This window comes from Papaver somniferum, unplaced genomic scaffold, assembly GCF_003573695.1.
Source record: "Papaver somniferum cultivar HN1 unplaced genomic scaffold, ASM357369v1 unplaced-scaffold_117, whole genome shotgun sequence".
In the NCBI taxonomy this organism is placed as follows: domain Eukaryota; kingdom Viridiplantae; phylum Streptophyta; class Magnoliopsida; order Ranunculales; family Papaveraceae; genus Papaver; species Papaver somniferum.
Genome location: NW_020620714.1, coordinates 4,947,661 through 4,973,313, shown reverse-complemented (window position 1 = coordinate 4,973,313; position 25,653 = coordinate 4,947,661). Strand labels below are relative to the sequence as shown.

Sequence of the window (25,653 nt, the reverse complement as noted above, 5' to 3'; positions counted from 1 at the left end):
ATCGTTTGGGTTTTGCGGAGAAAATGACGCAAATCTTATCCGACCTTGTCCATCTAAGAGTGTCCATGGATCCTCTCTCATTACGAAATTATAACAAGTCAATGAATTATTCTTTTCTAAAACATGTTGTGAAACTTATGTGGTATCTAGGTGACATAATTTTAAGCAAAAATCAAGATAAAAATGATTAAAAGAATGTGGACCGAAATGGGGTTAGCTAGTATTGTGCATTTTTATAAATAAAATTTGATTATTTGTAGGTTCTTATTGGACTTTATATGCATGCAAAACTGGATTATTCAATTAATTTAAGCGTTGATTATTCATTTTATTATCATCTATGTACATATATTTTAAGGGGAAAAGGTCCAAATTAAAACTTGGCCGCGAGCCCCTAAAATGGTAGAGACCGCCCTCGTTACTCTTACCAAGTTCTACGGCCAGAAATCCGTTAATTTTCAATGACTTATTTTCAAAATAGTAGATGGTGATGTTATACATTTCGGAATATGCTCATTTTCGTTAGAAACATAGAGCTATATAATAATAACATATTCCCAAAAAATTAGTTTCAAATCCGTTACGATTTAGTTTTTGTTTGTAAAATTGACGTCCAACGTGTGAGATTGTGTGATAATAAAAATGTGAGGGGATCACTCCTCTGTAAATGTTGGTGGGTACAATTAGACATCTAATAATCAACTACTAATAATTCATGATAATGGCGCATTAATGATACATCACAGCTTTAATTGTTTGCCTTGTATGAAACACGAAAATGCTATATATACCCCAAAATCACACACCCAAAATCTTACCTTCTATGTGTCAAGTTTTTATTTGCTCAAGGGGAATGTCAGTCAGATGCGAATACCAAATTTCTACTATTTTCAGTTTCATAAAAGAATTGCAACTTGAAAAATAAATATCATCATTATAAGGTCAAGAGCTGATGAAAGCCCCATGGAGCATGTTCGCTCTCACCTCTTTTGAATCTTCAGATTACGCAGCTACTATTTTTTGGAGTATGATGTTGCTCAAGACGTGATTAAGAATTTCACATGGTGCATGATTGATAAAGTCATTTGTGATCCGGCAAATGTCGCACGACCCGCCTTTAGCATTCACAAAGAACTCTATTATTTGGGTTTTGGGGGCTTAAAGTACTAATACCAACCAAATGTGATCGGGGAGACCTAATTTATGTAAAATATCAAAAATAACCTTATTCTTAAATAAATCAAAATCTAACTTTTTTAATCAATTATCTTCTTCTTCTCCTCTTCTTAATCATATATGATGATGAACATGATGATCATAATACCATAGTGATGAAGATGATAATCATAAAAAAAACTTAAATTTATTATTGTTCTTCCTCTTTTTTTCTTCTCCATCGTATCATGATGTCATAAACAAAAAAAACAAAAAAAACCCACCATCTATTTTTGCTTTTGATTGCGAAAAAGCTTCGATTCGATTAAATTAGAGTTAAAATAAATAAATTTCTGAAACTGTTTACGGTTGGGAGTTCTTAATTTCTCAACCGTAAATCATAATTTACGTCTTAGATAATAGAATTTCCTAGACGAAATTTGGTTTACAGTTTGGACAATTAAAACTCACGGTCGTAAAATGTTGTTTACGATTAAGAAATCATAACCGTAAGCGATTCTGATAATCACGAAAAGAAAACAAACACAGGTTGGATTTCGGTTAGGATTTCTTAACCGTAAATCATAAATACGGTCGGGAAAATTAAAATTCCTAGGCGTAGATGTCGATTACGGTTAGAATTCCCAGCCGTAGATGTCGTTTACGATTAGAATTTCCTAATCGTAAGTTGACAAAAAAAATTCATACACGATTTTATAACGAGTACAACTTTATACGCGGTTCCAAAATGAGTATAATTTTATACTCAATTTCAGAACGAGTATAAGTTCGTACTCAGTTTAAGACTGAGTATAAAGTGATGAATAGAAGCGTATATTCAATACAACTGTCGTAATAAGTAGTTTTGATAATCACAGAAGAAGAAAAAAACAGAGGTCTGCTTTCAGCTAGATTTTTCCAGTCGTGGTAGTGCATTCGCCCGGGTTTTCCGACCGGAATTGTTAGTTACGGATAGGAAAAACTAGCTGTAACTTGTTCTGATAATAAGAAAAAAAAATTCGGGTTAAGTACGACCAGATATTCCAAGCCGTAACATGAGCTTCGGCTGGGAAAAGTGCAAGGAAAACCTCGTCGTAATTTGAACCTAGCCGTAATGCAGACACAGGTAATCCTAGAAGAGCTTACGGCCAGAAGTTCTTCATACCGTAAACTCTTGTTTACGGTTTGGAATCCTTCTATTCCTAACCGTAAACACTATTCGCGGTTAGGTCGAGTACTATATCTCAGCCGTAATTGTTGAAAAACCCAGATTTTGATCCTGATTTTGAAGGATTTGAATCAACAAAATTGTGATTGCGAGAGGTTTTCAAGGCTTTTCTGACGATTTTTATGATGTTTTTCATCAGTTTCTTCCCAAGTTTTTAAAAAAAGTTCATCAAAATCATCCTTCTCTTTCTTCTAAATCAAAAGAAAAAAGAATTGATTTTCAAAAAATCTAGTCGGATGATTTGTTTAGTTAATCATTCACTAATCATAATTAGTTTAGTTGATCATAATTAAGACTACTTCATGACCCTGTAAGTCCCCAAAATCCCCTCCTTTTTAAAGCCCCATAATAGCACGATTTATAAAAAGGGATACTAATCCTACTAAGTGTTGATACAATTTCATCGATCCAACGACCAGAATCGGTGAGATCTTTTTGTCCTATATGAAACGGTATCAGCACATAGTAGAATTGGTATCCCCTTTATAAATCATGAAAATAGAGTTCTTCACGAAATGTCGACATACATGATTATAATATCGCCGGTGATAAAAGTTGACTTTCAATGGTGCACTATATAAGCACATAGCAGCAAGCTATGCCATTGAACCATTCATAATCACAACAGAAGAAACTTAGTGTACAGAAGAGATGGATAAGAAGAATTTTTTGTTGGTGTTGGTTATTATGCTGTTTGCGGTTCTCTTTGTTTCTGTCGATTGTCAGGAATGTGCCAATTTAGGTGAGAGTTGCGGTTATGGTTTATTTTCCCCACCTTGCTGCGATCAAGGGTCAGCTTTGTGGTGCAGTGGTATTTTTCAGTGGGAGTGTTCTGATCGACCACCAATAAGCCTCTCTGATATAGGTGGAGGTGGTGCGTGGGGAGGCTAATTACCTTATGCATGCCATTCATTTCTAAAATGATCCAAGGAGTTAAAACTTATTTCATGTTTGTTTGCTAATAATAAAAGATCATGGAAATGTTGCATCTTGTCCACCTATGGGTGTCTTTTTTTAAGGTATCTCAAACTTTCAATTTCTGTAATAAATCTTTTATCTAAATGGGTTTTTCTTAATTCTATTGGTTTTTATTTCGATTCCGGCTTCAAATTATGTTACACCGTAACTGATTACTAACCTTGGCTCTGGTTCTATCCAAATAAATTCTTGTTACAAATTCAACTAGAAAAACCAGAAGTTCAGAACAGACCAAGTAACATTGTCTGCTCTGAACAAAAACTAAAATCTCTGCGTAGCGAATTGAAGCCACAAAATAATGATAAAACTTAAATTTCATACATAAAAATCAAATTCCTTAACTTAAATCAAGTCTAAAGCATGAAAGAATAAAGATACAGCCTAACTATAACCAATCTTAGGCACTTCTAGCTCCTGCTAAAACAAATTTTACTACTTACCAGAAGTAACAATGTCAGTACCAGGACCAGCACGAGCCTGCTACTGGTATATCTTAGTTACGCAGATAAAGATCACATAGGCTCTCCAGCTTCTCCATCTTTGCCTCGACCTGGCTTACGTCAGCAACCTGATTGATATCGAGCCACTCAAATGCCTCACTGATTGCCTCTTCAATCTTCTTCTTAGCTTTTGTTGCTATATTGCCTTCTGCACCTTCGACTGCGTTTCTCACGTCGTATATGTAGTTTTCAAAGGCATTCCTAGACTCCACTTTCTTCTTATGTTCTTCGTCTTCGGCTTGGTATTTCTCAGCTTCCTGAACCAACTTCTCAATCTCTTCCTTAGACAACCTTCCCTTGCTGTTTGTAATGGTGATCTTACTTGAGCTCCCACTTGTAGTGTCCTTGGCAGATACATTCAGTATACCATTTGAATCGATATCAAAAAGTACAGAGATCTTTGGAGTACCACGAGGTTGTGGAGGAATTCCTTCTAACTTGAACTTGCCCAACAAGTTGTTTTCGCTGGTTTTAGCTCTCTCACCCTCATACACCCGAATCTTCACAACCGTTTGTCCATTCTCAGTTGTAGTGAAGTCGTTCTTTTGCTTCCTGTTGGGAATGCTGGTGTTCCTAGGAATAACCACATTCATAACACCTCCAACTGTTTCGATACCAAGAGAAAGAGGGGTGACATCAAGTAAAACCAGGTCCTGCACCTTCTCATTACTCTCGCCACTCAGAATAGCAGCTTGCACAGCAGCACCATAAGCCACAGCTTCATCAGGGTTGATGTTCTTGCAGAGTTCCTTCCCATTAAAATAATCCTGCAATAGAGACTGAACCTTGGGAATTCTAGTGGATCCACCTACGAGCACAATTTCCTGGATTGTCTTCTTGTCCATTTCAGCATCCTTCAAACACTTCTGAACAGGTTCCATACATTTCTGGAATAGATCCATGTTCAATTGTTCGAATTTAGCGCGAGTAACTGATGTATGAAAATCAATATCTTCATAGAAAGAATCAATCTCAATGGTTGTCTGAGTTGTGGATGAGAGAGTCCTCTTTGCCCTCTCACATGATGTCCTCAACCTCCTGAGAGCCCTTGGGTTCTCACTGATGTCCTTTTTATGCTTCTTTTTGAACTCTTGAACGAAGAAACTAACCATCCTGTTATCAAAGTCCTCTCCTCCGAGATGGGTATCCCCAGCTGTAGACTTGACTTCAAACATACCCTCCTCGATGGTGAGTATCGAAACATCAAAAGTACCCCCACCCAGATCAAAGATAAGAACATTTTTTGCACCAGCATTACCAGCCTTCTTATCAAGACCGTATGCAATGGCAGCAGCTGTAGGTTCATTAATGATGCGCATTACATTAAGGCCAGCAATGGCTCCAGCATCCTTGGTAGCTTGTCGCTGTGAATCACTAAAGTAAGCAGGGACTGTCACAACAGCATTCTTAACACTTGAACCAAGATAAGTTTCAGCAATTTCTCGCATCTTAACAAGAACCATGGAAGAGACTTCTTCAGCTGAAAACTCTACATCTTTTCCTTTGTAATTGACTTGAACCATGGGTTTCTCGCCTTTGCCAGCAATGACCTTGAAGGGCCAAAGCTTCATATCACTCTGAACAGTGCTATCGCCGATCTTCCTACCAATCAAACGTTTCACATCTACAAACAAAATTCTAATTCAGAAAACGATTTCGAGACACAAATTCTGAAAGCAATGAGGCTATGAAAATCTAATTCACAGGAACCATCTTCATAATATTCACAATAACATCTACGAATTGAAACTAACCATAGACAGATACAAACTCTTACAGTTAATAACTTCATAAAGAGATATTCAACTAATAACGTACAGTAATTAACAAAATCATGAAATTTAGATACAAAAACTGATGTAGAAAGATGTCAAAAAGCTTACCAAAAACGGTGTTGATAGGATTTGCCGCAGCTTGATTCTTAGCAGCATCACCAATCAAACGTTCAGTATCAGTAAAAGCAACATAAGAAGGTGTAGTTCTGTTCCCTTGATCGTTAGCTATGATTTCAACACGGTCATTCTGCCATACTCCAACACATGAATAGGTTGTTCCTAAATCTATTCCTATTGCTGCTTCTCCTGCTACCTTCTCTGCCATCCTAATAAAAGTAATCAAAACACAAACTCAACGAAGTTACAAAGAAGAAACTCAACTTTAAAACTAGAGTAGAAAAGATGCGTGTATACAGAGGTTTTTGTGAGTTAAATTAAGAATGCTATTGATGTTTCCTGAAAAAACCAAGTCCGTGGGTCCTACTTCTTCTGCAGTCTTTGTTATCTTAAGAAACTGATAGATTCTTGAGCAAAAAAATCTTATGCGCAAAAAACGTTTTTTTTTCAATTTTTATAGCTGACTCAGGCCTGATTCGGGTCTGACTCGGCGGCCGAGTCAGCTGTCAGATTCTCACTTTTTCAGATTACTTTGACATGTCTGACTCTGATTAGATTCAGATCAATCAGTTGTACAGATATAAGAATGTCAATAATTTAGTTTAACACCAAATATTAATCAAGTAAGTCATAACTAGACTCAGTAAGTCAGCAAACAAGTAATTTTTGGGTAGAGCGTATAAAGAGTCTCTGAATTAGCAACTATGAAGGCCATGTGGAACTAAACTGCAAGCAGAGTTTTTTTTTTTTTTGACTCCATTAACTATTCAGAGCTTAACATCAGTGCACGCGGAACTAACATAATTTGCTCCATATAAAGAGTCTACTTCAGAGCTTAACATCACTTCAATTGAATAGTGACTAGTCCTCCTATACCAGAGGATATGGTTTTCCCATTTCTACCTATTCCTATACTTTTTCACTCCACAAATTATTCAGATCTGAATTTGGAGAAATCAAGTTAACTCTTACTGTATATGCAGCCTAATAGAATCCACAGACACATAAATATTGTATGAAATAAAACTTACAAGTCAGATCATCTCAAAATATGATCATACATAATCTAATGGTACCTTATAGAATTATAGAATGACTCTGATCAAACACAGGACTTCGCTGCTGCTGCCTTGTTCCTAACACTCACCTGTGGATTTCAAGCAAAGGATGAATTATTTCCTATGCCAAGAGATGAAGAGAATGTTTTGCAATAGTTCAAAAATAGAAGTAGAGACGGCTACAATTCCAAACATACTGAAAACCAAAAGCACAAAACAGAACAAAAAGGATTTATCTCAACAATAACAGCCAACAGGACTTATGGGCTCAATAACATTCTGACAATAAAAAACAGTAACCGAAGTCCGAAAATTCAAGTGGATAACGGACAAGTTTAATGACAATTAGCACAGCGATGTAACATACCCCAACTTTCGTTGCCTTCACCATATGTAATACACATACCTTTTAGTTAATTGTACCAAAATGTAAACGTATTTAAGCACTAGATATCTCTAGCGTAGAGTTCTCTGAGACAATACATAGCAGCATCATTACTCAAATGGCTAAATAAGCTATTGAACACAAACTGTGCATATTCAAAACAGATATAGTCCACCAAATAACGAGCCAGCAATTCTGTTTCAAGTAAATGTAAGCCGAACACATCAAAAGACAATCTTGGCAGAACCGACAGACTTAAAGGGTACTATTGCATTCAAACATAGGTCTATTACTCTTAAGCCTGAAATCGGATATGAGAAGTGTTTCAAGCTGCAATAGTCATCTAGAATCAAACAAAGACCTACTAGTCAGTTTTCTAAAACATTTACAATGGCGATTCAACGATAAAACTTCGATACTATAGAAATTTAACAAGTCTGAAGTACCATTTGATTGCAGTAGCTAAGAAAAATAGGTTATTGATTCTTATGAACAGAACCCATAGACCCTAATTTCAGATTGAAAACAGTAGAAATGAATTTTTTAGGGTTCTGTAAAATGCAAAATGACTAAAAATGCTTACCAGCTATCAATCAGATGCAAGAGATTGATGAGGATGTGTGGGTGAAGTATGTTTGATGTTTCAAACACTAGAAATCTGCAGATTTTTGCGCCGAAATGTCCCTTGCCGCCACTGGCTTCGTTTGGCTGCTTCCCCTAAAACCCTTGCAGAAACCTATCCGTTAATGAGATTTAGTCCCTTCTTTTTATAGGTTTACAAATTTGTAATAAGGGGCTTTCACTTTTTATAGTTTCCCCATTTGAACCAATCAAATCAATCATGGGTTAACACCGATTTAAACTCAAGATTTCCAAACTTTCTCGTATAGCACCAAATGGGCTTTGGATGCCTAGTAAATTGTTCTTGTTGTCGCCCAATGGGCTTTGGATGCCATCCGCTAGAACCAATCAGTTTTGGTTCTTATGAAGACAAATTTTGAGACTTTATAATGGAGAAATTATGATAAGGCCTCAAAAATTATTTTTTTTATTGTCAGGACCAAAATATTTTTCAGCTACCGTGACACTCATAGTTAATTGGAATTATAAGAAAGGAGTAATAAGACATAAATATTCTTAAGATTTCTACTCTTACAACAAGAGAATCTCGGATTTTCTATCTTCTCATTAAACTATTTGCATAATGAGTTATGCGTCTATTTTTTCAGAGGTATAATTGGTGTGTAAACTTGAATATAACATATCTAAAAAGCTGCTTTTTGAAATTTTACAAATTTTATCTTGTTGGAAAGCTTTTAAAGAGCTCTATAAAACTAGTACAAACAACAATATCAAATTTGAATTTTTTACGAAAAATCAGAGATGATTATCATTTTAGCGAAAAATTTCTAAAACCGGATACATTACCATTATGCAGGCACAATAAAGGATGCACATTATGCAGAAACCACAAAGGATGCATCAAAATCATGCAACCTTTTTTTGGTTTATGTATCCACTAGTTAGGTTATGCAACCACTAAAACGATGTGTATGCCTAAAAAATTACATTCTAACAAATAAATGATGAATGACACATTAATTATGCGGTCACAATAAAAGTCACATGACACATTGTGTAATCATATTTTGGTTCATGCATCCATTGATTTGTTTATAAGTCTTCGACTTTGGGTCGTAACAACTCTTATTTGAGGGTGAGATCAGCTAAGAGAATCACGTGTGTAGAGTTCTGTTGGGATTCAAGAGGCGTAAGGATCGCGACTGTACCTTAATTAGTGCGAGACTTGGTTAGGGATCAACTACATTCCTGTCTAAAGTTAACTTGTAGTATGCTAGATTCTGTAGCGACTTCATACAGTGTGGTGTTCAAGTCTGGACTAGATCCCGGGGTTTTCTGCGTTTGTTGTTTCCTCGTTAACAAAATTTCTGGTATCTGTATTATTTCCTTTCCGTATTAGATTTTCTTTATATAATTGAAATATCACAGGTTATGCGTAGTTTAATCACAGTTGATAAATCCGACCTTGTGTTGGATAGTGACTTGATTGACACCCGGATATTGGTCTTTGGTACCATCCGAGTTATTTTGTAACAATGAAGTTCACAGATTCTATCAGTTTGATTTACTGATTGCATTGAGAAAGAGATAAATCTCTTTGATATATTTCCTGATTGAGCTCAGTATCTTGGTGCTCTCAAGAATTGAATTGGAGTTTGGTCCATTGATTTAAGATTTTTCGTGTGGTTGTAGTAATAAAGGTTCAAACTCTCGGACTTGTGAAGGTAATGGATTTTTAGATTTATAAAAATTATATACACAAAGATATTAACAATGGTGCAAGAGGTACTGGGGTTTAGGATTCCACCGAATTCATTTCTTAAGGTTCAAATAATGATTCTTTTAACAATTATAGCTCAGTAAATATATAAAATATATTGACTCTTATTTTTTCCAAGATAAATTCTCCAAATATTAGATGTAAATGTTAAGAATGAGGCATCAAATCATCTAAGCTAAGCATGCCGCATCAAATCAAATGACAACTAATTTTTTCAAATCATAATTTCAATTAAAATTAGTGCAAAAGTCATGAGAAGAATTAAATATAATTACCCAAGTGTGAAATAAGGCTTTCTCCATCACCCCAGTGTTGGTGTTTAGCTCCTCATATTAATCATAATCTCAAAATACATGTATTAAGCTCAAAAAGTTGATTAAAGGGAGTAAAACAAGTGAACAGAAAAATTGCAACAGAAATAACTGTTGCAAAAGGCGCTGTTCACCGTTACAAAAGGAAGAACGATAAAAAGATAAACTGTTGTTATAGCGTTTTAAGACCCACACTACGACCCACGAGCCGCTGTCGCTGTCACTGTTTAATAACGACTGCTATGGCAGGTCCGTTCTTCGTGTTCTTCAGGCGTGTTAATGGCAGCAGCAGCAGCAGCAGGTAACTTCTATGCAACTCCTCCTGCGCCTCTCTGCTCGCCTCCAAACCTCCCCAAAACTCTCGACCACCATTTTAGTAGACCCAAAGATCATATTTATACTCAAAGACACGCTGAAATCCCTCGCCATAACTCCAAATAATTCGTCTTTACTCGGCAGTGAATAACATTATTTTTGAATATTTTCTTACCAGATTTAGAATTTCACACGTAAACTTCGATCCTGCACGCTCTAGTAAGCCTTATACATGCCTCATAAGTCATCCAACTCCTCCAAAACACTTCCATGCACAACCAAAACACACAAAACACCGTGTACAGGTCGTGTTCACTCCGTGTAGCTCTGTTTTGAGCTCGAGAATCAAATCGATATTTCCAGCCAATTCCGATCAAATTCGACACCCAAACTATCTTCCATAGGCTAAATCACATCTTTCTGCCAAAATTAAGCCATTGAATCGACCTACAACTACTTCATTTCTTCGATCGAAAATTCTCCTGAACTGTGAACATTTTCCCGCCAATTTTCAGTTTTCAAATTGTTGAAGAAGGTGCCCCTTATCCTGGACTGGGGTGCGAATATCAGATGCCTTGGGGGTGACCTGGGGGTGCCCCTTAGTAATTAGGTTACCCCTTATCCAAACTTGGGAGTCCGAATAACACGTGTCCTCCGGGTGCCAAAATCAACTTTTCGAGCCGAATTTTCTTAAAATATTTATTTCCAAAAAAATACCTACAAATACATAAAATAACAAAATTAGTACAAAATCGAGTGCCAACAATATATAGTATTGAGAACAAATTGGACACAAAAATGTGTCTATCAAATACCCCCAAACTTATTATTTGCTAGTCCTCGAGCAAAATTTATTCTTGAAAAGTGACCGAGTTAATCTCGGGTGGGTTTATCAGAGGTGTACCCACAAAAAACCAATACTCCAGACCCCAGCTATCTACGCAGAACCTTGGAAAGCACTAAAGAACCTCCTTGGTTGGCATACAATTATTGACTTTAAGAGGAAGAACCCTGATGCGAAATTCCAATTGTTGTACACGAGTTTGCACTCAAGCATACTAAAATTCATATAAGTGACAGAGCTCTACTAAGATAGTTTCACGATGGACATCATACTCGGAGTCAGACTAATCACATGAAAAGATTAAGAAGATGGAAAAAGAAAAATGTAGATGGTTGAAAAGTGAACGGTGTTTCCCATATCTGTCTGAAGGCCTCTGCCAAGATGAACCTAACCTAAATGACTGAGATACCGGTCTGACTAATATTAACACACTGGCATATACAAGGGAACCAGTGGTCAATAACTTAAATCTAGATCAACAAACTGGCAAATACAAGGGAACCAGCAGTTGACTACACATAACAATAACCATTTTTTTTTAACTTAACGGCATGAATAGATCTTTTTGATCCAAGCGCATGCTTCTTGTCAGCAGATTACACGATAGTTCCCACGGGTCCTGCATTCCACGCTTGCTTAGGCGACGAAAACAGGGAGAACACACGCATATTGCTATCCAAGTGTTAATACTTATTCCGATTGGTCTAACTGGTCCGGTCTAATATTATTTTTTTTATTTTTTTTATTTTTTTTATTTTTTGAAAAGGTAACTCAGTCACTCTATTTCACCCTAGCAAAGGTAACAACTTGAATCGTGTGCCCCACCAAATCACTTGAAACAAAAGAAAACTAAAAATAGAAAGTGAAAAGGACTCGACAAGATATGGCGAAACTATCATGTTATTTCTAACACCTGAGCTCTGTGCTTTTATGAATAGACTCTGTAGATGTTTCCATCTAGTCAGATTGGTTCCTCAACTCCTAAAACAAAAATGTTTCCATCCACTTAGATTGGTTAGTGCTATCCTAAATACGCATAAAATTCTAGGCTCTGGAGTTTATTTATTGCAACTAAAAAGTTTCTCCCATACCCCCAAACTTAAATCTAACATTGTCCTCAATGTTCTAAAGATGAAACTAAAAGCATGAACAAGGAGAGACAGTTACTATTTGAAGTAAAAGAGTTAAGGAAGGATATTACCGTGTTGCGAGAGATTGGGTTACCTCCCAAGAAGTGCTAAGTTTAAAGTCTTCAGCCAGACGTAGGAAAGGTTTAGTCAACTCGAACCGTATAAAAGTAGCCGGAATAACTGTGGGTCTTTAAAACCAAAAAGAGCTGACAAAAGGAAACTGCAGTGAACCAACGAAATGAACAACACTAGCATGCCCTTACCTAGTTTCTGGATAACTATCGCTAATTGCGGTTCAGGTTCAGGTTCTATGAAAGGATCTTGATAGAAAATTTTCATTGGATGCACTTCCTCATAGCTAAGATCCAACAGTTCAGGTTTAAAAGTCTGGAAAAACTCAATTAAAAATAATAACAACCTGAATAAATGGGGATCCTTAAAGTCAATCAGATTTGACTTACACAGCTGACCACAAAGAGAGTGGTGGTCTTCCTTAAACAAATGTGTCGATTCTAATTTCCTAAAGCATTTAGGTTTAGTCTCACAACTTAATATTCGACACATTTGAATTCTATATGTTCCCACATTTGGAAGAAAACTATTTGGTGGGAAAACAAAATCAATCTTGGTATTATTGCCTGGGTTAACCACATCAACCAGAGGATGGGTTTCTAACAGTTGAGACTCTTGTTGGATATCATTAGGTTCTGGAAAACGAGTACGAAGATAGTCTCGTAAGATGGGTGAGGCATTGATGTCAAGTCCGAAGTGAGGGACCTTACTAAGAGTTAAAGCACATGGAGAATGATACTCACCCCCAAACTTAGAGTTTTCGGCGTCTCTAGATAGACTGGTCATAACCTCCCTAATTTCTAGGTCGGCAATTGATTTTTCTAAGTCAGGTTCATCCTCGCTAATCTCTACAAGTTCATCTAAGACTATTGTTTCTAAATCGTTTGACTCGATCTCAAGATAAACTGGTTCCTCTAAACCATCATCGGTTTCGTAAACAGGACATACTACATCGTCTGAAACGGGGGTATCTCTAGTCAAATCCTCGTCCTTTTGAATAGGTGAATAATTTTTAAAATTATTAGGATCTTAACCAGAAATAATATAATCATTATAAGGCTCAACTGGGGTAACAAATTCCTGATCACTATTCCCACATATTTCAGATTCTTCATCATCACTATCCTCATCATCATGATACAATTTTTGAAATTCAAGAATTCTCAATCTTTGTTCCAAACTACATGGTCTATGTTTATAATATTTCTCATAGATCATTAGAGGTGATTCCTCAATAAAATTTGGAGTATCCATATATCGCTGCCCACGCATATATTCACCAAGAGTCATTTCCGAAGACGTCTCTTGATAACGAGAATTTCTAGACATATATTCTCGCAACGTCATCGCAGGTGGCGTCTCCTCAAAAGGATTCATCACCGAAGAAATATAAACTACAGAGGGATTCTATACAATCACAAACAAGGCCGACTCGACTCCACCAAAGCAAACCTAAATATTTCTAGCAAACAAAAAGCATGATGGCTCCACTTAGATTGTTTCTAGACCAGCTTCTATCTCTCGAAAGGGAATTCGTTACAGTTTGAGAAACACCTCTGGATCAATCCGAGCTAATGTGAGATGAAACTGAGGCGAGGGAAGATCAATGGATCTTTGATACCCAAGGCCTCACCGGCGTTACAAGGCGTCTTGTTTCAACTCCCAGAAGTCACCATGAACTTTGAAGTTGCTTAAAAGGTAACCAATATCCTTCGAAAAATTTTCCTAACAAGCTCGATACCCTATAGGTCTCTTTCTAATCAGATTTTAAAGCTTGGGTTCGCGTTAGGTTTTGTTTTCCTAAAACGGGCAAGAAGGGAACGGTGATGAAATCCGAACCCTTATCTTGTTTAGGCCAGGCCTTGCCCTTTACTAGGAAAATAAAGACAGTCCGGTTCGTCCTCAAACAATTATCACCTTAAGGCAGACAGTAACCCGCTTGCAGGAGATTCGCGGGTGTTTCGATTGGACTTACCTCCCGTACCAGACGGGGGATGAACCGTTGTCGTCGACTCGGGCCACGACTCCTATGCCGTGTGCGAACCCGAGGGGCCGAGACGATATAGTAATCGTCGTCCTTCCCTGCACACAGTTTATATAATAATAATTTTTTTTTTTTTTAATAATACCCTTCCGTAGGGTTAAAAAAATAAAGTCCAATTTTTAAAGTCCAAAGTCCAAAATAAATAAAAAAAAATTACAGTTTTCCTCACACACTCTAAAAAAAATTAAAAATTAAATCCTAAAATTGTCCTTTTTTCTTCTCTTTTCGCTTTTCGCTTTAAGCTTTTTCCTCTCCAAGTCCTTAGTGCTCCACTTCGAACCTGTAAATCAAAGACAAAAAGACAAAGTAAAAAGGAACAAATAATTCTAAAAAAAAATAGTAAACCTAAAAAAAAAAAATTCTACCTAAGCACAAATCCGCGTCGGCGGCGCCATTTTGTTTAAATATTTTCTGTGGGGTTGTAGTAATAGTGGTTATAAAATAGGGTTCTTTTCAGACTTGTGAAAGCAGAATTTTTTAGATTTAATAAAAATTATATACACAAAAATATTAACAATGGTGCAAGAGGTACTGGGGTTTAGGATTCCACCGAATTCATTTCTTAAGGTTCAAATAATGATTCTTTTAACAATTATAGCTCAGTAAATATATAAAATATATTGACTCTTATTTTTGCCAACATAAATTCTCCAAATATTAGATGTAAATGTTAAGCATGAGGCATCAAATCATCTAAGCTAAGCATGCCGCATCAAATCAAATGACAACTAATTTTTTCAAATCATAATTTCAATTAAAATTAGTGCAAAAGTCATGAGAAGAATTAAATATAATTACCCAAGTGTGAAATAAGGCTTTCTCCATCACCCCAGTGTTGGGGTTTAGCTCCTCATATTAATCATAATCTCAAAATACACGTATTAAGCTCAAAAAGTTGATTAAAGGGAGTAAAACAAGTGAACAGAAAAATTGCAACAGAAATAACTGTTGCAAAGGCGCTGTTCACCGTTACAAAAGGAAGAACGATAAAAAGATAAACTGTTGTTGTAGCGTTTTAAGACCCACACTACGACCCACGAGCCGCTGTCGCTGTCACTGTTTAAGAACGACTGCTCTGGCAGGTCCGTTCTTCGTGTTCTTCAGGCGTGTTAATGGCAGCAGCAGCAGCAGGTAACTTCTCTGCAACTCCTCCTGCGCCTCTCTGCTCGCCTCCAAACCTCCCCAAAACTCTCGACCCCCATTTTAGTAGACCCAAAGATCATATTTATACTCAAAGACACGCTGAAATCCCTCGCCATAACTCCAAATAATTCGTCTTTACTCGGCAGTGAATAACATTATTTTTGAATATTTTCTTACCAGATTTAGAATTTCACACGTAAACTTCGATCCTGCACGCTCTAGTAAGCCTTATACATGCCTCATAAGTCATCCAACTCCTCCAAAACACTTCCATGCACAACCAAAACACACAAAACACCGTGTACAGGTCGTGTTCACTCCGTGTAGCTCTGTTTTGAGCTCGAGAATCAAATCGATATTTCCAGCCAATTCCGATCAAATTCGACACCCAAACTATCTTCCATAGGCTAAATCACATCTTTCTGCCAAAATTCAGCCATTGAATCGACCTACAACTACTTCATTTCTTCGATCGAAAATTCTCCTGAACTGTGAACATTTTCCCGCCAATTTTCAGTTTTCAAATTGTTGAAGAAGGTGCCCCTTATCCTGGACTGGGGTGCGAATATCAGATGCCTTGGGGGTGACCTGGGGGTGCCCCTTAGTAATTAGGTTACCCCTTATCCAAACTTGGGAGTCCGAATAACACGTGTCCTCCGGGTGCCAAAATCAACTTTTCGAGCCGAATTTTCTTAAAATATTTATTTCCAAAAAAATACCTACAAATACATAAAATAACAAAATTAGTACAAAATCGAGTGCCAACAATATATAGTATTGAGAACAAATTGGACACAAAAATGTGTCTATCATCCATACAGATTGTCGAACGAAATAGTTGGGTGTAGTTGTTATACCCCGTGTTTTCAATTATTGAAGAAGAGTGAATACAACTATTAGCTGAAGTGTGTTTGTATTTTTATGCCTAATCTCTTTCAGTACTTTTAGAAGCATATGTGATCAGAAATATAAATACTAACCCTACTTCTGTAGTTCTGTTAGATAAATTGAAAAAGCTTACCACCAGCATTGGTATCCTCTGTGTAGCAGTTGTGTGATCTTTCACCCATGTAGTTGTTGAGGTGAGAGTAAGTTCAGTACTTCACTCCATTTATTATTTTTAACAAGACCCAGAATACACAGTTACACCATGTTTGTTTACTCCTGACTCATCTGGATCTGAGTCACCTGGATCTGAGTGAAATCACTTGACTCAACTGGATCTGAGTCGATATATTTGTTTTGAGTCAGATTTAACTCATCTGACTCAAAAACATGTGAGTCAGTGGTTTGGTCCCATGAGTTAGAGGTATTTTGTTACCTGAATCAAATAGGTCTGAGTTAGGGGTTATGTCTGAGTCAGAGGTCGAGTCAGATCTGACTCAAAATGGAAAACAAACGGTCTGACTGCTTACTCGGACCGCGTCAGGGGTTGACTCTTATCCATACGCCGAGTCAGTTACAAACAAACAACGCCTTAGTCGGAAATCAGTAGGCATGGAAATCATTATGGGTGGTGGTTCATCCAACTACAGATAGCACCACGGGTATGTTGTTATGTATTCTTTTCTGGAATAACGGATAATAGCTACAGGAAGACTAATGCTCACTGATATGCAGAAGGCAGCTTATCAACATATTGAACTTCTGAAGAAGAGATTATTACACCTAAATAAGAACAACCCTTGGTAGTGTAGGCACAAGCTCTACTGGGCATTTTTTTTTTGTTCTCAGCACAAAGCTTTAAAGTGCGGATGGATAAAGACAGATCTGCCTCCAAATTTAATAGGGGGAGAAATAGGACTTCAAAAGAGTTTTCCGGATGATGGACATGTGCAACATATGGTTGAAATTAATTATATTTTCTTTTTTGATTTTTATTCTAATAAAAGTATATGCAGTAGCTTTGGTCTATTAATTTTCTCTAGGGATTTCGATATATTTTTCATATACATACTTTTGTGCATCGCCATTCCACAAACTTTAATATCAAAAACCTTTTTTTTTTTAAAAAAAAATCCTATTATTTTTTCAGTTCTTTTCTTTTCCATATCAAAGCCTTTGATTGTGATGCTTTTGTGATTATTATAGTTTTTGTGTTGTTGGTACAATATTACTTCAGGTAATGCTACTTGCAAAAATGGTATCAATTATAAGTGAAGAATATAATTGTCAAGGAGGAAAGGTATACAAACACAGGTACATATATTACGCATCTTATCTTCATCCCCTTTATGGGTTTCTTAGAAAATCTGTAAGCTGGATCGTCGGTCTTAAGTTTTCCTATGTTTTGTCACGTATTAAATCTAATTAGATTGCTTTGTATTTGCTGTTGAGTATTTGTTCTCTGCTCAAATGACAATGTTATTCGTTGTCATCCTTTGTCTTATTTAGATTTTATCTTAATAACAATTATGTATTTGTCTGGTATTACAGTATGTCGATATCGATATCTCCATTATAGTATTACAGGCCTCATGAGTTGTTGGATTCTTAGGCGATCATTTCCAGATATAAAAGTAAAACTTCTCTCAAGGAAAGGTAGTGTGTAGGATACCCCGTTTTCTTGCTAACAAGAAAAGGTAATAACAAACTCTTCTTCGCTAATACTGTTACAAGTAGTTATACCGAATCTTTTCAATCTTAAACTCTAATTCATAAATTACAATCCTAGGGGGTAAAGCATGAAAATATGTTATGCACTTAACATATTTTCATTGATATCGCATGTTGTATGTTATGCACTTACCATATTTTCATTGATACCGCATGTTGTATGTTATACACTTATATAGTTAACTAGAGTAACTGTGATTTTATATGAAAGCTCTTTAGCTTCTCTGTGGTAGTAGTCTCAATAACTAGAGTTGCAATTTATTTTCTATTTCAATTTATAGAATTGACTGATTTATTGTCTATTTCAATTTATTTTTATAGGAAAAATTGAGTTCAAGTTTGTTAGAGCACTTTGGTTAATTCTACGTCAGTTACATTCGACATGAATGCAAAATCAAACTATTAATTTAAGCAATTTGGTTTCAGTGTAAGAAAATATATATGTATGTGAATATGTACAAGTGGGCTGCCAAAGAGTGCTTAGTTTTGATTAAGCAACTTAACTACAACCCTAATGCAAATTGGTTGGATTTAGTTGTTGTTGTGTTTGCTTAATTTTAGAAGGTAAATTATGTTTAGTGTACTCGATGCAAGTGTTAGTGAAACTTAATACCATTGATCTTACTTAAAGAATGCTCACCATTTACATTCTTGGAAATCTCGTTGTAAGGACCCTCAAGCTCGTCAATGCTATTAGACCAGTCAAGAGTCGATCAAGAGACGATTTATCTGTTACTCGATTAGTGTAACACGAACGTTAATTAATAAAAACTAATCTAACAACGATTTAGATACAAAATTAGTACCGCTGGATAGATTTCGAAAAGTTACGCGGAACGGACTATCGGAACGTGTCATTTGGATACCGGACGAATAAGATTTATCAATTTGTTTTCGGAAGGGTAAAATAGTAATTTAAGATTTTTCCCTTGTGGATGCACGTGTCGAAGAAAGTGGGCGTGTCATCAAATTGGGTCAGTCTTATCTCCCACTCGAGAAGAATAATTCATTCTTATCTTCTTTCTTCTTCCTATTCTTTCTCTTTCTCTTGTCTGTTTTCTTTTTCATCGAGAATTTAAGAGTTATGCATAGAGTTTTGTGGATCATAGTTAGTCCATGAAGGTGATGATGTTCTGGTTAATAAATAAGGAGGAGAGTTAGGGGTTTCTGTTGAGATGATATAACAGAGAGAAGTAATTTAGGGTTTTTAGATTAAGACTCAAATTGGTAAGAAGTTGTTAAGTAATTGAGTTGCTAATGGTTAAATAACTAGGGGGTTGATGTTCGATTGAAGTGGTGAGGTTGCTTTGAAGTGGAATTGAAGAGTTAGGGTTTCATAAGATGAATCAAAGAAGGATTAGAAGACGAAATTGGGGCTTTAGATGGAGACTGGTTTTGTTGAATTAAAGAACTAGGATGTTGTCTTGTGTTCGAATCAGGGAAGCTTTGATTTGGGAATTATTTTAGGGTTCTTCTGAGAATAAATGATGGGATGAAGATTGTGAGTTGACGCCTATGGATGATTCTGTTAATAAAAAGATGTTGTAGCTATTATTGGTATTGATTCAAAACTCGGGAAAAAAGGTTTGGTCTCATATTGAAATGATGAGATGAGTTAGCTGTGATGGTGATGAACTGAGTTAAGTGAAGAAGGAATCGAATTCAATTGCCAGAGTAATATATATTTGAGAAGTTGTGTGGTAGTTGTTGTGATGCTGCACAGTTGGAGGTGTTGGATTTGATTTGGTAGCGAACTGATTATGGACTGTATGTTTGTGTGTTAATGGCAAGTGTTATGAATTAGTTTAGATGAATGGGTTAGGAAGGTATATGAAATTGTTGATTGGTGGTGTGTTGGTGATTATCTGAATTGAGTATCCAGCTATTGTTTAATGAGTTACAATGCAAGCTAATTGAACTGAGTTAGTGGTGAACTGTAGAAGTTGTTGACGGAACTGTAGATTGAAGTTTAGATGAATATGGTTATAGCAGGGGAATGAGTGTAGCAAGTTAGTGTTACAAATGGTGTTAGTCTGGGTTGGTTGGTATCGAGTCTGTGATGCCGAGAAGCTATAAATGGTAACTGATGAAGAACTAAGATTACAAGGATTTGGTGAAAATTGTAAATGGTTACTGGTGATGGAAATAAGAAATGAGTTCAATTGCATAAGCAACGCATATTGGAGGTAACTATTCTTTTAAGTTAATTTTGTTAAGCTATTCTTCTTGATTGTTGAGTGTATGTTGTTAATGAAGCTGAGATTAAATTGGAATGTGAGTCTGTAATGGGAGGAACATATGGATTGAAATTACAGGGAGACAGGTTAGCTATTGTTGGTAGTGTAAGTGGTGACAGATTCATGAACTGATTGTGGTATTGGTTGGCTGTCTGAATTGAGATACAATTGTGATTGTTGAGTATGGAATGAGATGAACTGATATTGATGTTGTGGGAGGTTTTAGCTCTGACATTGCAGTTGAGCTGTTGAGCTTTGGCAGTGAGGTTTGGAACTGAACTCAGTTGAATGAGATAGAGAAGTAGATTGTTAGTTAATCGAAGTGTTAATGATTTAGGTTGTAAGAGCTTTTATGTGACTGAAGTTTTAGAAAGAGAATTAGATGATTGTATTGAGATGACCTGAGTATGGCTTAGAGCTGCAATTGCAGGTAGGTTGTGTTATTTTTGTAAATCAATTTTGAATAATAATTTGAATGAAATTGTATAATTCTTTTAGAATGAATTGTTTGTGTATAGATCAATTGAATAGAATCAGATTGGATTAGTGTTAGAGTTGTATTTATGTCAGTAGCTTGTGTCATTGATTTGCCTATTAGTCATCCCAGTCAGTGTCTGACTTAGCTGACTCAGTTAATCTGACTGAGTTGAATCATATTGACCCAGTGGGTTACCTGTCTTGACCCGAGTTGACTCAGTTGACCGATTTAGATTTGACCATTGGACCAGGACTTGACCTTGACTGGAAGTTTACCGTTAATTGACCATGTTGACTATTAGAGACCGTTAGTTGACCCTAGTGGACCAGGCCTTGTGTAATGGGCTTGTTTAGTTGGATTTGGGTTTAGGTTTAATGTTCCCATTTTGATGTATTGGACTCTTATGGTCTGATTTAGCCTTTGGTTTCTTCTACAAAGTTGTAGATATTCATAAAGCTTAGCTATGGACTCTAGAATCAATCTAATTGGAATAGTAAACTCTTAGTTATGTTAAAGATAGAGAATAAGATACCTTAATGGGCTTAGAACCATTAAATAGAATTGTACGATTCTTGTGCAAGCCTTTTTGGCTAAACTCTTAGAGTTTTTGGATGATTAACAATTAGTCTAAATTAACAACGATCGATTCAAAGGACGAATCAGTGGGATCATGGATCTCGAGGTAGGCGTGGCTTGTCATCAAAAGAGGTGGGAATACATTTGACTCTTTTGTAACCATTGTTTCTTTTACAAAAGTTTATGCTTAACAAACTCATGCATTGTCTAGTATGCATTCCATGTTTTGTTTAAATTGCATTACTATACTTCTGTTGATTTTGTTAATCTTTCCATGGTTTGGAAAGGACTTGTGATGTTTGTTTTTTATATGAATTGTTATGGGAAATAAGAATTTCCACTTGTGATATATAGGATTCGCTCCTTCACATTTATATCTACATGAATTCAACTTTTATGCTTATATCGGTCAACAGTTTGCGAGTTCGGAATTTTCGACATCCATATTTACGATTAGGTGTGGATTTGCGAGATCGGAATTGCACAACCATAGTATACATTGTTTGAAGGAGTTTGTCCATATACATGTTTGTTTACTTCTGTGAGGATATGCTCTTTCACATTTATATCTACATGAATTCAGCTTTTATGCTTATATTGGTCGACAGTTTGCGAGTTCGGAATTGTCGACATCCATATTTACGATTAGGTGTGGATTTGCGAGTTCGGAATTGCACAACCATAATATACATTGTTTGAAGAAAGAGCTTGTCCATATTCGTGTTTGTGTATCTCAGTGACTTGGTCACTATTTAATGTCTGGGAAAACATTATTGTTTTTCTTAATCTTGTTTATGATTATTTAGAAGTTAAATGTTAATTATTCCCACTTTTAGTTTTCAGAGACAGATCAGAGTTGCGCAGCGAAAGCCACAAGTGTTGACTCCGTTAATTAGTTAACTTCTGCTATGTTTATTATGTTGTTTATTGTATCTGTAAACCAATTGACTATTGTATATGTATCATTTGAGAGAAGTTCATGTATATATATTCTGAGCGGGGTTAGTTTTGGGATAAGTTTTGTATCAGATTTCTTAATTGAATATTTAAGTATTTGAATTAGATTCGTAGTGCCTCTTTATGTAGTTCATCTCTTGGATTAATCAGCTGCTAGCTTAGGGGGCGCTATACTCATCTTCATCTGAGCTGCTATTAAAACTGTTGTCGTCGGAGCTCGATCAAAAGAATGGTGTGTCCCATGCAATTGCAATATCAAAAAACATGTACAGTGTACCAAGGTAACAATATTACTGCACACGTTATATCTTAAAACCAAATTAACCGATGAAATACTTGCGCAAGCATAAGCTAGAATTTCGAAAAGGGGATGAGTCTGGAATTGGAACATTTACGATTATAGAAACAGTTGCTGACGTTCTATTGACAATGCAAGGGTCTCAACGTTTATGCGAATTAGTGGTTGGATGGGAAATGTATATACCAATCAATAACAATACATAATATATTTTACCGATATATGACAACACCAAAATAGAATGCTTATTAAAGATTGGCAAAATATTGACCGTCCCAAAAAGGAAGGCCGATATGCTAAAGCTCTACGATCACTCCATTTTCAACTCAAATAATGATCCAATTATCTGGGACAAAATTTTCGCCTCAGTTGTTTCAGTGACGACTACACGCTGCTAATACCATGTGATCTCCATGCAAGTAAATACTGTATTTTGACACAATTTACGACCAGTTTACAATCCAGTTTTTGTTAGAATTGAAATTTACGATCCTCGTGCGCATTTTTACTGTCCTACATACCCACATCAAATTTGTATCATGCACATCATATAATTTCTCCAATATCATAAAATCTCTAATCATCTTTTCTTTTGATCTTTAAACCAATTGACCCGTCACCCACTGGTTAGATCTAAACAACCCTTCCCAATGCTTTCTTCAGGTTGATGTTCGGTCCGATTTTCATAACATTGATTTCGTTCTAGGCCCTCCGGTAGTGGCTCGGTTGAATAAGAACACTTTTTTAGACCCTCGGGTAGTGGGCCCGATTGAATAAGAATACCTTTTTAAATCTTTAAACTTCATTTAATATTTTTATAATACGGCCGTCAGCCGTGTTCAAACTTCTGAAAACCCTAGCTGTATAGGACAGTAATGAAAACCCTAGGTGTAGAACTAGACGACAGTAATCAATTGGGAACTTTGATGCGGGAGAATACGCAGACTGCAACAATGGAGAATTTGAGTTCTGATATCATACAAGAAATATTTACTCGATTACCTATCAAATCCGTTTTACAATGCAGAAAAGTATGCAGATTCTGGCGATATCTGTTGGGGAAACCCAAGACAGGTATGCTTTTCGCAGATTTTCCTAAATATTACAGTCTTGTCGATCTCTACTACGGAGAACCACCGTGGGAGATTGTTAATTTTAATCCCAACGAGGCATCTGAATATTTTAACAAGATAGTTACACAGTTAAGCAATGTAGATACTAAGTTTTATTCCTTCAGGTTGATTGGTTCTTGCAATGGTTTAGTATGTTACAAAGCTTGTGACCCCAATTTCGGTCATGTTATGTATATTTTCAATCCGATCACTGGTGAACGGATTCGTGTTCAAGATATGAGTGTTGATGAATATTTTCAGTGTGTTGGATTCGGGTATTGTCACTCCACTGATGAGTACAAGGTTGTTAGGATTCGCTACTTAGAAAACGGTAAAGACTGCATCCAAGTATACACTCTTGGTGATGGGAACGGGTGGAGAGACATAAAAGAAATTGACTATACTTCCTATATGTTTCAGGGTTTTGGCGTTTTTGCTAATGGGGCTCTTCATTGGTTAGATGAAAGATCTAACTTTGATATTGTAGCCTTCAATTTAACAGATGGAATATTGCGATCTCTCCCATCGCCACCATGTCATATTCCTGTTGGTTCCTATTATAACATTAATCTTGGGTCGCTTGGAGGAAATCTGTACTTGTGTCTTCGTTACATAAAACGAGGTGAACATATGACGGATATATGGGTATTCAAGAAGAGAAATATGAACAATTGCCGACGTGGTACTCGTATAAATGAGCGTACCTGCTTTAACTCTTTTACTTGGATCAAGGTGTTCAGCAGAAAATGGGAATCAAGCTTAACCCAGAAATGTCAACTATTATCCCTATCAAAGAGTGAAATTCTGCTATGGAAAAATGGCTCCCTCATGTCTTGTGACCCTAAAGATAAAACTTCAAAGATAATATGGTATGTTGAAGGTCCACGACCGGAGGTTCAATTGATTCCGCATATGAACAGCCTTGTTTCGTTGAAAGATCTCGGAGAAGAGCTGGTTGATTGCTAACAACTGCTCGTCTGGAAAGTTGGGATTCTCTGCATGATTGAAGGATGGGCGATGTTCGAAGTCGAATAGAGATGTCAACAATATTGAAATACTGGCAGCAACAATGTCCTCCGAAGATAGTTTTTTTTTGTTTCATGCATTAGTCATTTCAGGCTTCCTACTAGGGATTCACTTATCCGAAATGGTATTACAACTTCTCCTTCGTGTTTGTTTTGCAATAATGATGAAACGGCTTCACATCTTTCCCTGCAATGTGATTTTGCTGCAAACATTTGGCGTCATTTTATGGATACATTGCATCTCCAGTTTACTATACATTCATCTGTACCTGCTGCTCTTTTGGCCTGGCAATTTAACTTTGATACTGTTCAGAAGAGGAACATCTGGAATTTATTAGCTGTTGCGATTCTCTGGTGTACCTGGAAGGAGAGAAATGCTCGGGTGTTTTCAATATCGCTCAAACTGCTGAGAACGTTATACACATGGTGAAGTATAGCTTATTTCAATGAGCTTATCAAGGAATTCAAAGACGTTTCCTATGAGGCAGTAATACGCAATTGAGTTAGTATATATTTTGATCCACCTTAAGTGGTTGTAAGTTTTTTTAGGGTTTTTGGTTTTTTTTGTCTTGTTCTGTTCTTCAAGATCTTTTTCTTTTCTTTTCTTTCTCCTTTTTGGGTGGTTCAACTCTTTTGTACCCCTCTTTCTGATCAATGGAATCTTTCTTTATCGATAAAGAAAACAATATTGAAAGGAATGGGATCGCTCAACAAAACATTTTGACAAAAAGATTTGACAAAATATCGTAGCCTTCCTTTTGTGCCTATCTAACGGTTTTGAGTTATGCTGACGGGACAACCACAATTTCTCTTTTACTTCGGCTTTTAAGCAAGCCAAGCCATCTCTTACTGTCATCTCTTCGTCTTTACATAGATCTCCATTAAAAGGAAAAAATTAATTCAGAGATTCTATGATCATTTTCTCTGTATATTTGAT

The 25,653-nt window shown here is 36.3% G+C and overlaps 2 protein-coding genes across 2 annotated transcripts; one reads left to right on the top strand and one right to left on the bottom strand.

Moving 5' to 3' along the window:
• Window positions 1-3,630: 3,630 nt before the first annotated feature.
• LOC113329931 (probable mediator of RNA polymerase II transcription subunit 37c) lies at window positions 3,631-7,945 on the bottom strand. Its single transcript, XM_026576767.1, has 4 exons — window positions 7,780-7,945; window positions 6,830-6,900; window positions 5,745-5,962; window positions 3,631-5,485 (listed from the first exon to the last, which is right to left on the bottom strand). Exons 3-4 carry the CDS (start codon window positions 5,959-5,961, stop codon window positions 3,855-3,857), a joined length of 1,848 nt encoding a protein of 615 aa, XP_026432552.1. The 5' UTR covers window position 5,962; window positions 6,830-6,900; window positions 7,780-7,945; the 3' UTR covers window positions 3,631-3,854.
• Window positions 7,946-23,454: 15,509 nt separating this feature from the next.
• On the top strand, window positions 23,455-24,657 carry LOC113329682 (F-box/kelch-repeat protein At3g23880-like). The gene has a single exon (XM_026576527.1). The coding sequence runs from the start codon at window positions 23,455-23,457 to the stop codon at window positions 24,655-24,657; it is 1,203 nt and encodes a 400-aa protein (XP_026432312.1).
• Window positions 24,658-25,653: the final 996 nt, after the last annotated feature.

Bases quoted from the DNA above. Each gene is read 5' to 3' on its own strand.
- LOC113329931 (XM_026576767.1), bottom strand. From the start codon at position 5,961: ATGGCAGAGAAGGTAGCAGGAGAAGCAGCAATAGGAATAGATTTAGGA. The intron at 5,486-5,744 runs GTAAGCTTTTTG...TTTTGTTTGTAG, and splicing joins TCCTATCAACACCGTTTTTG to ATGTGAAACGTTTGATTGGT.
- LOC113329682 (XM_026576527.1), top strand. From the start codon at position 23,455: ATGAAAACCCTAGGTGTAGAACTAGACGACAGTAATCAATTGGGAACT.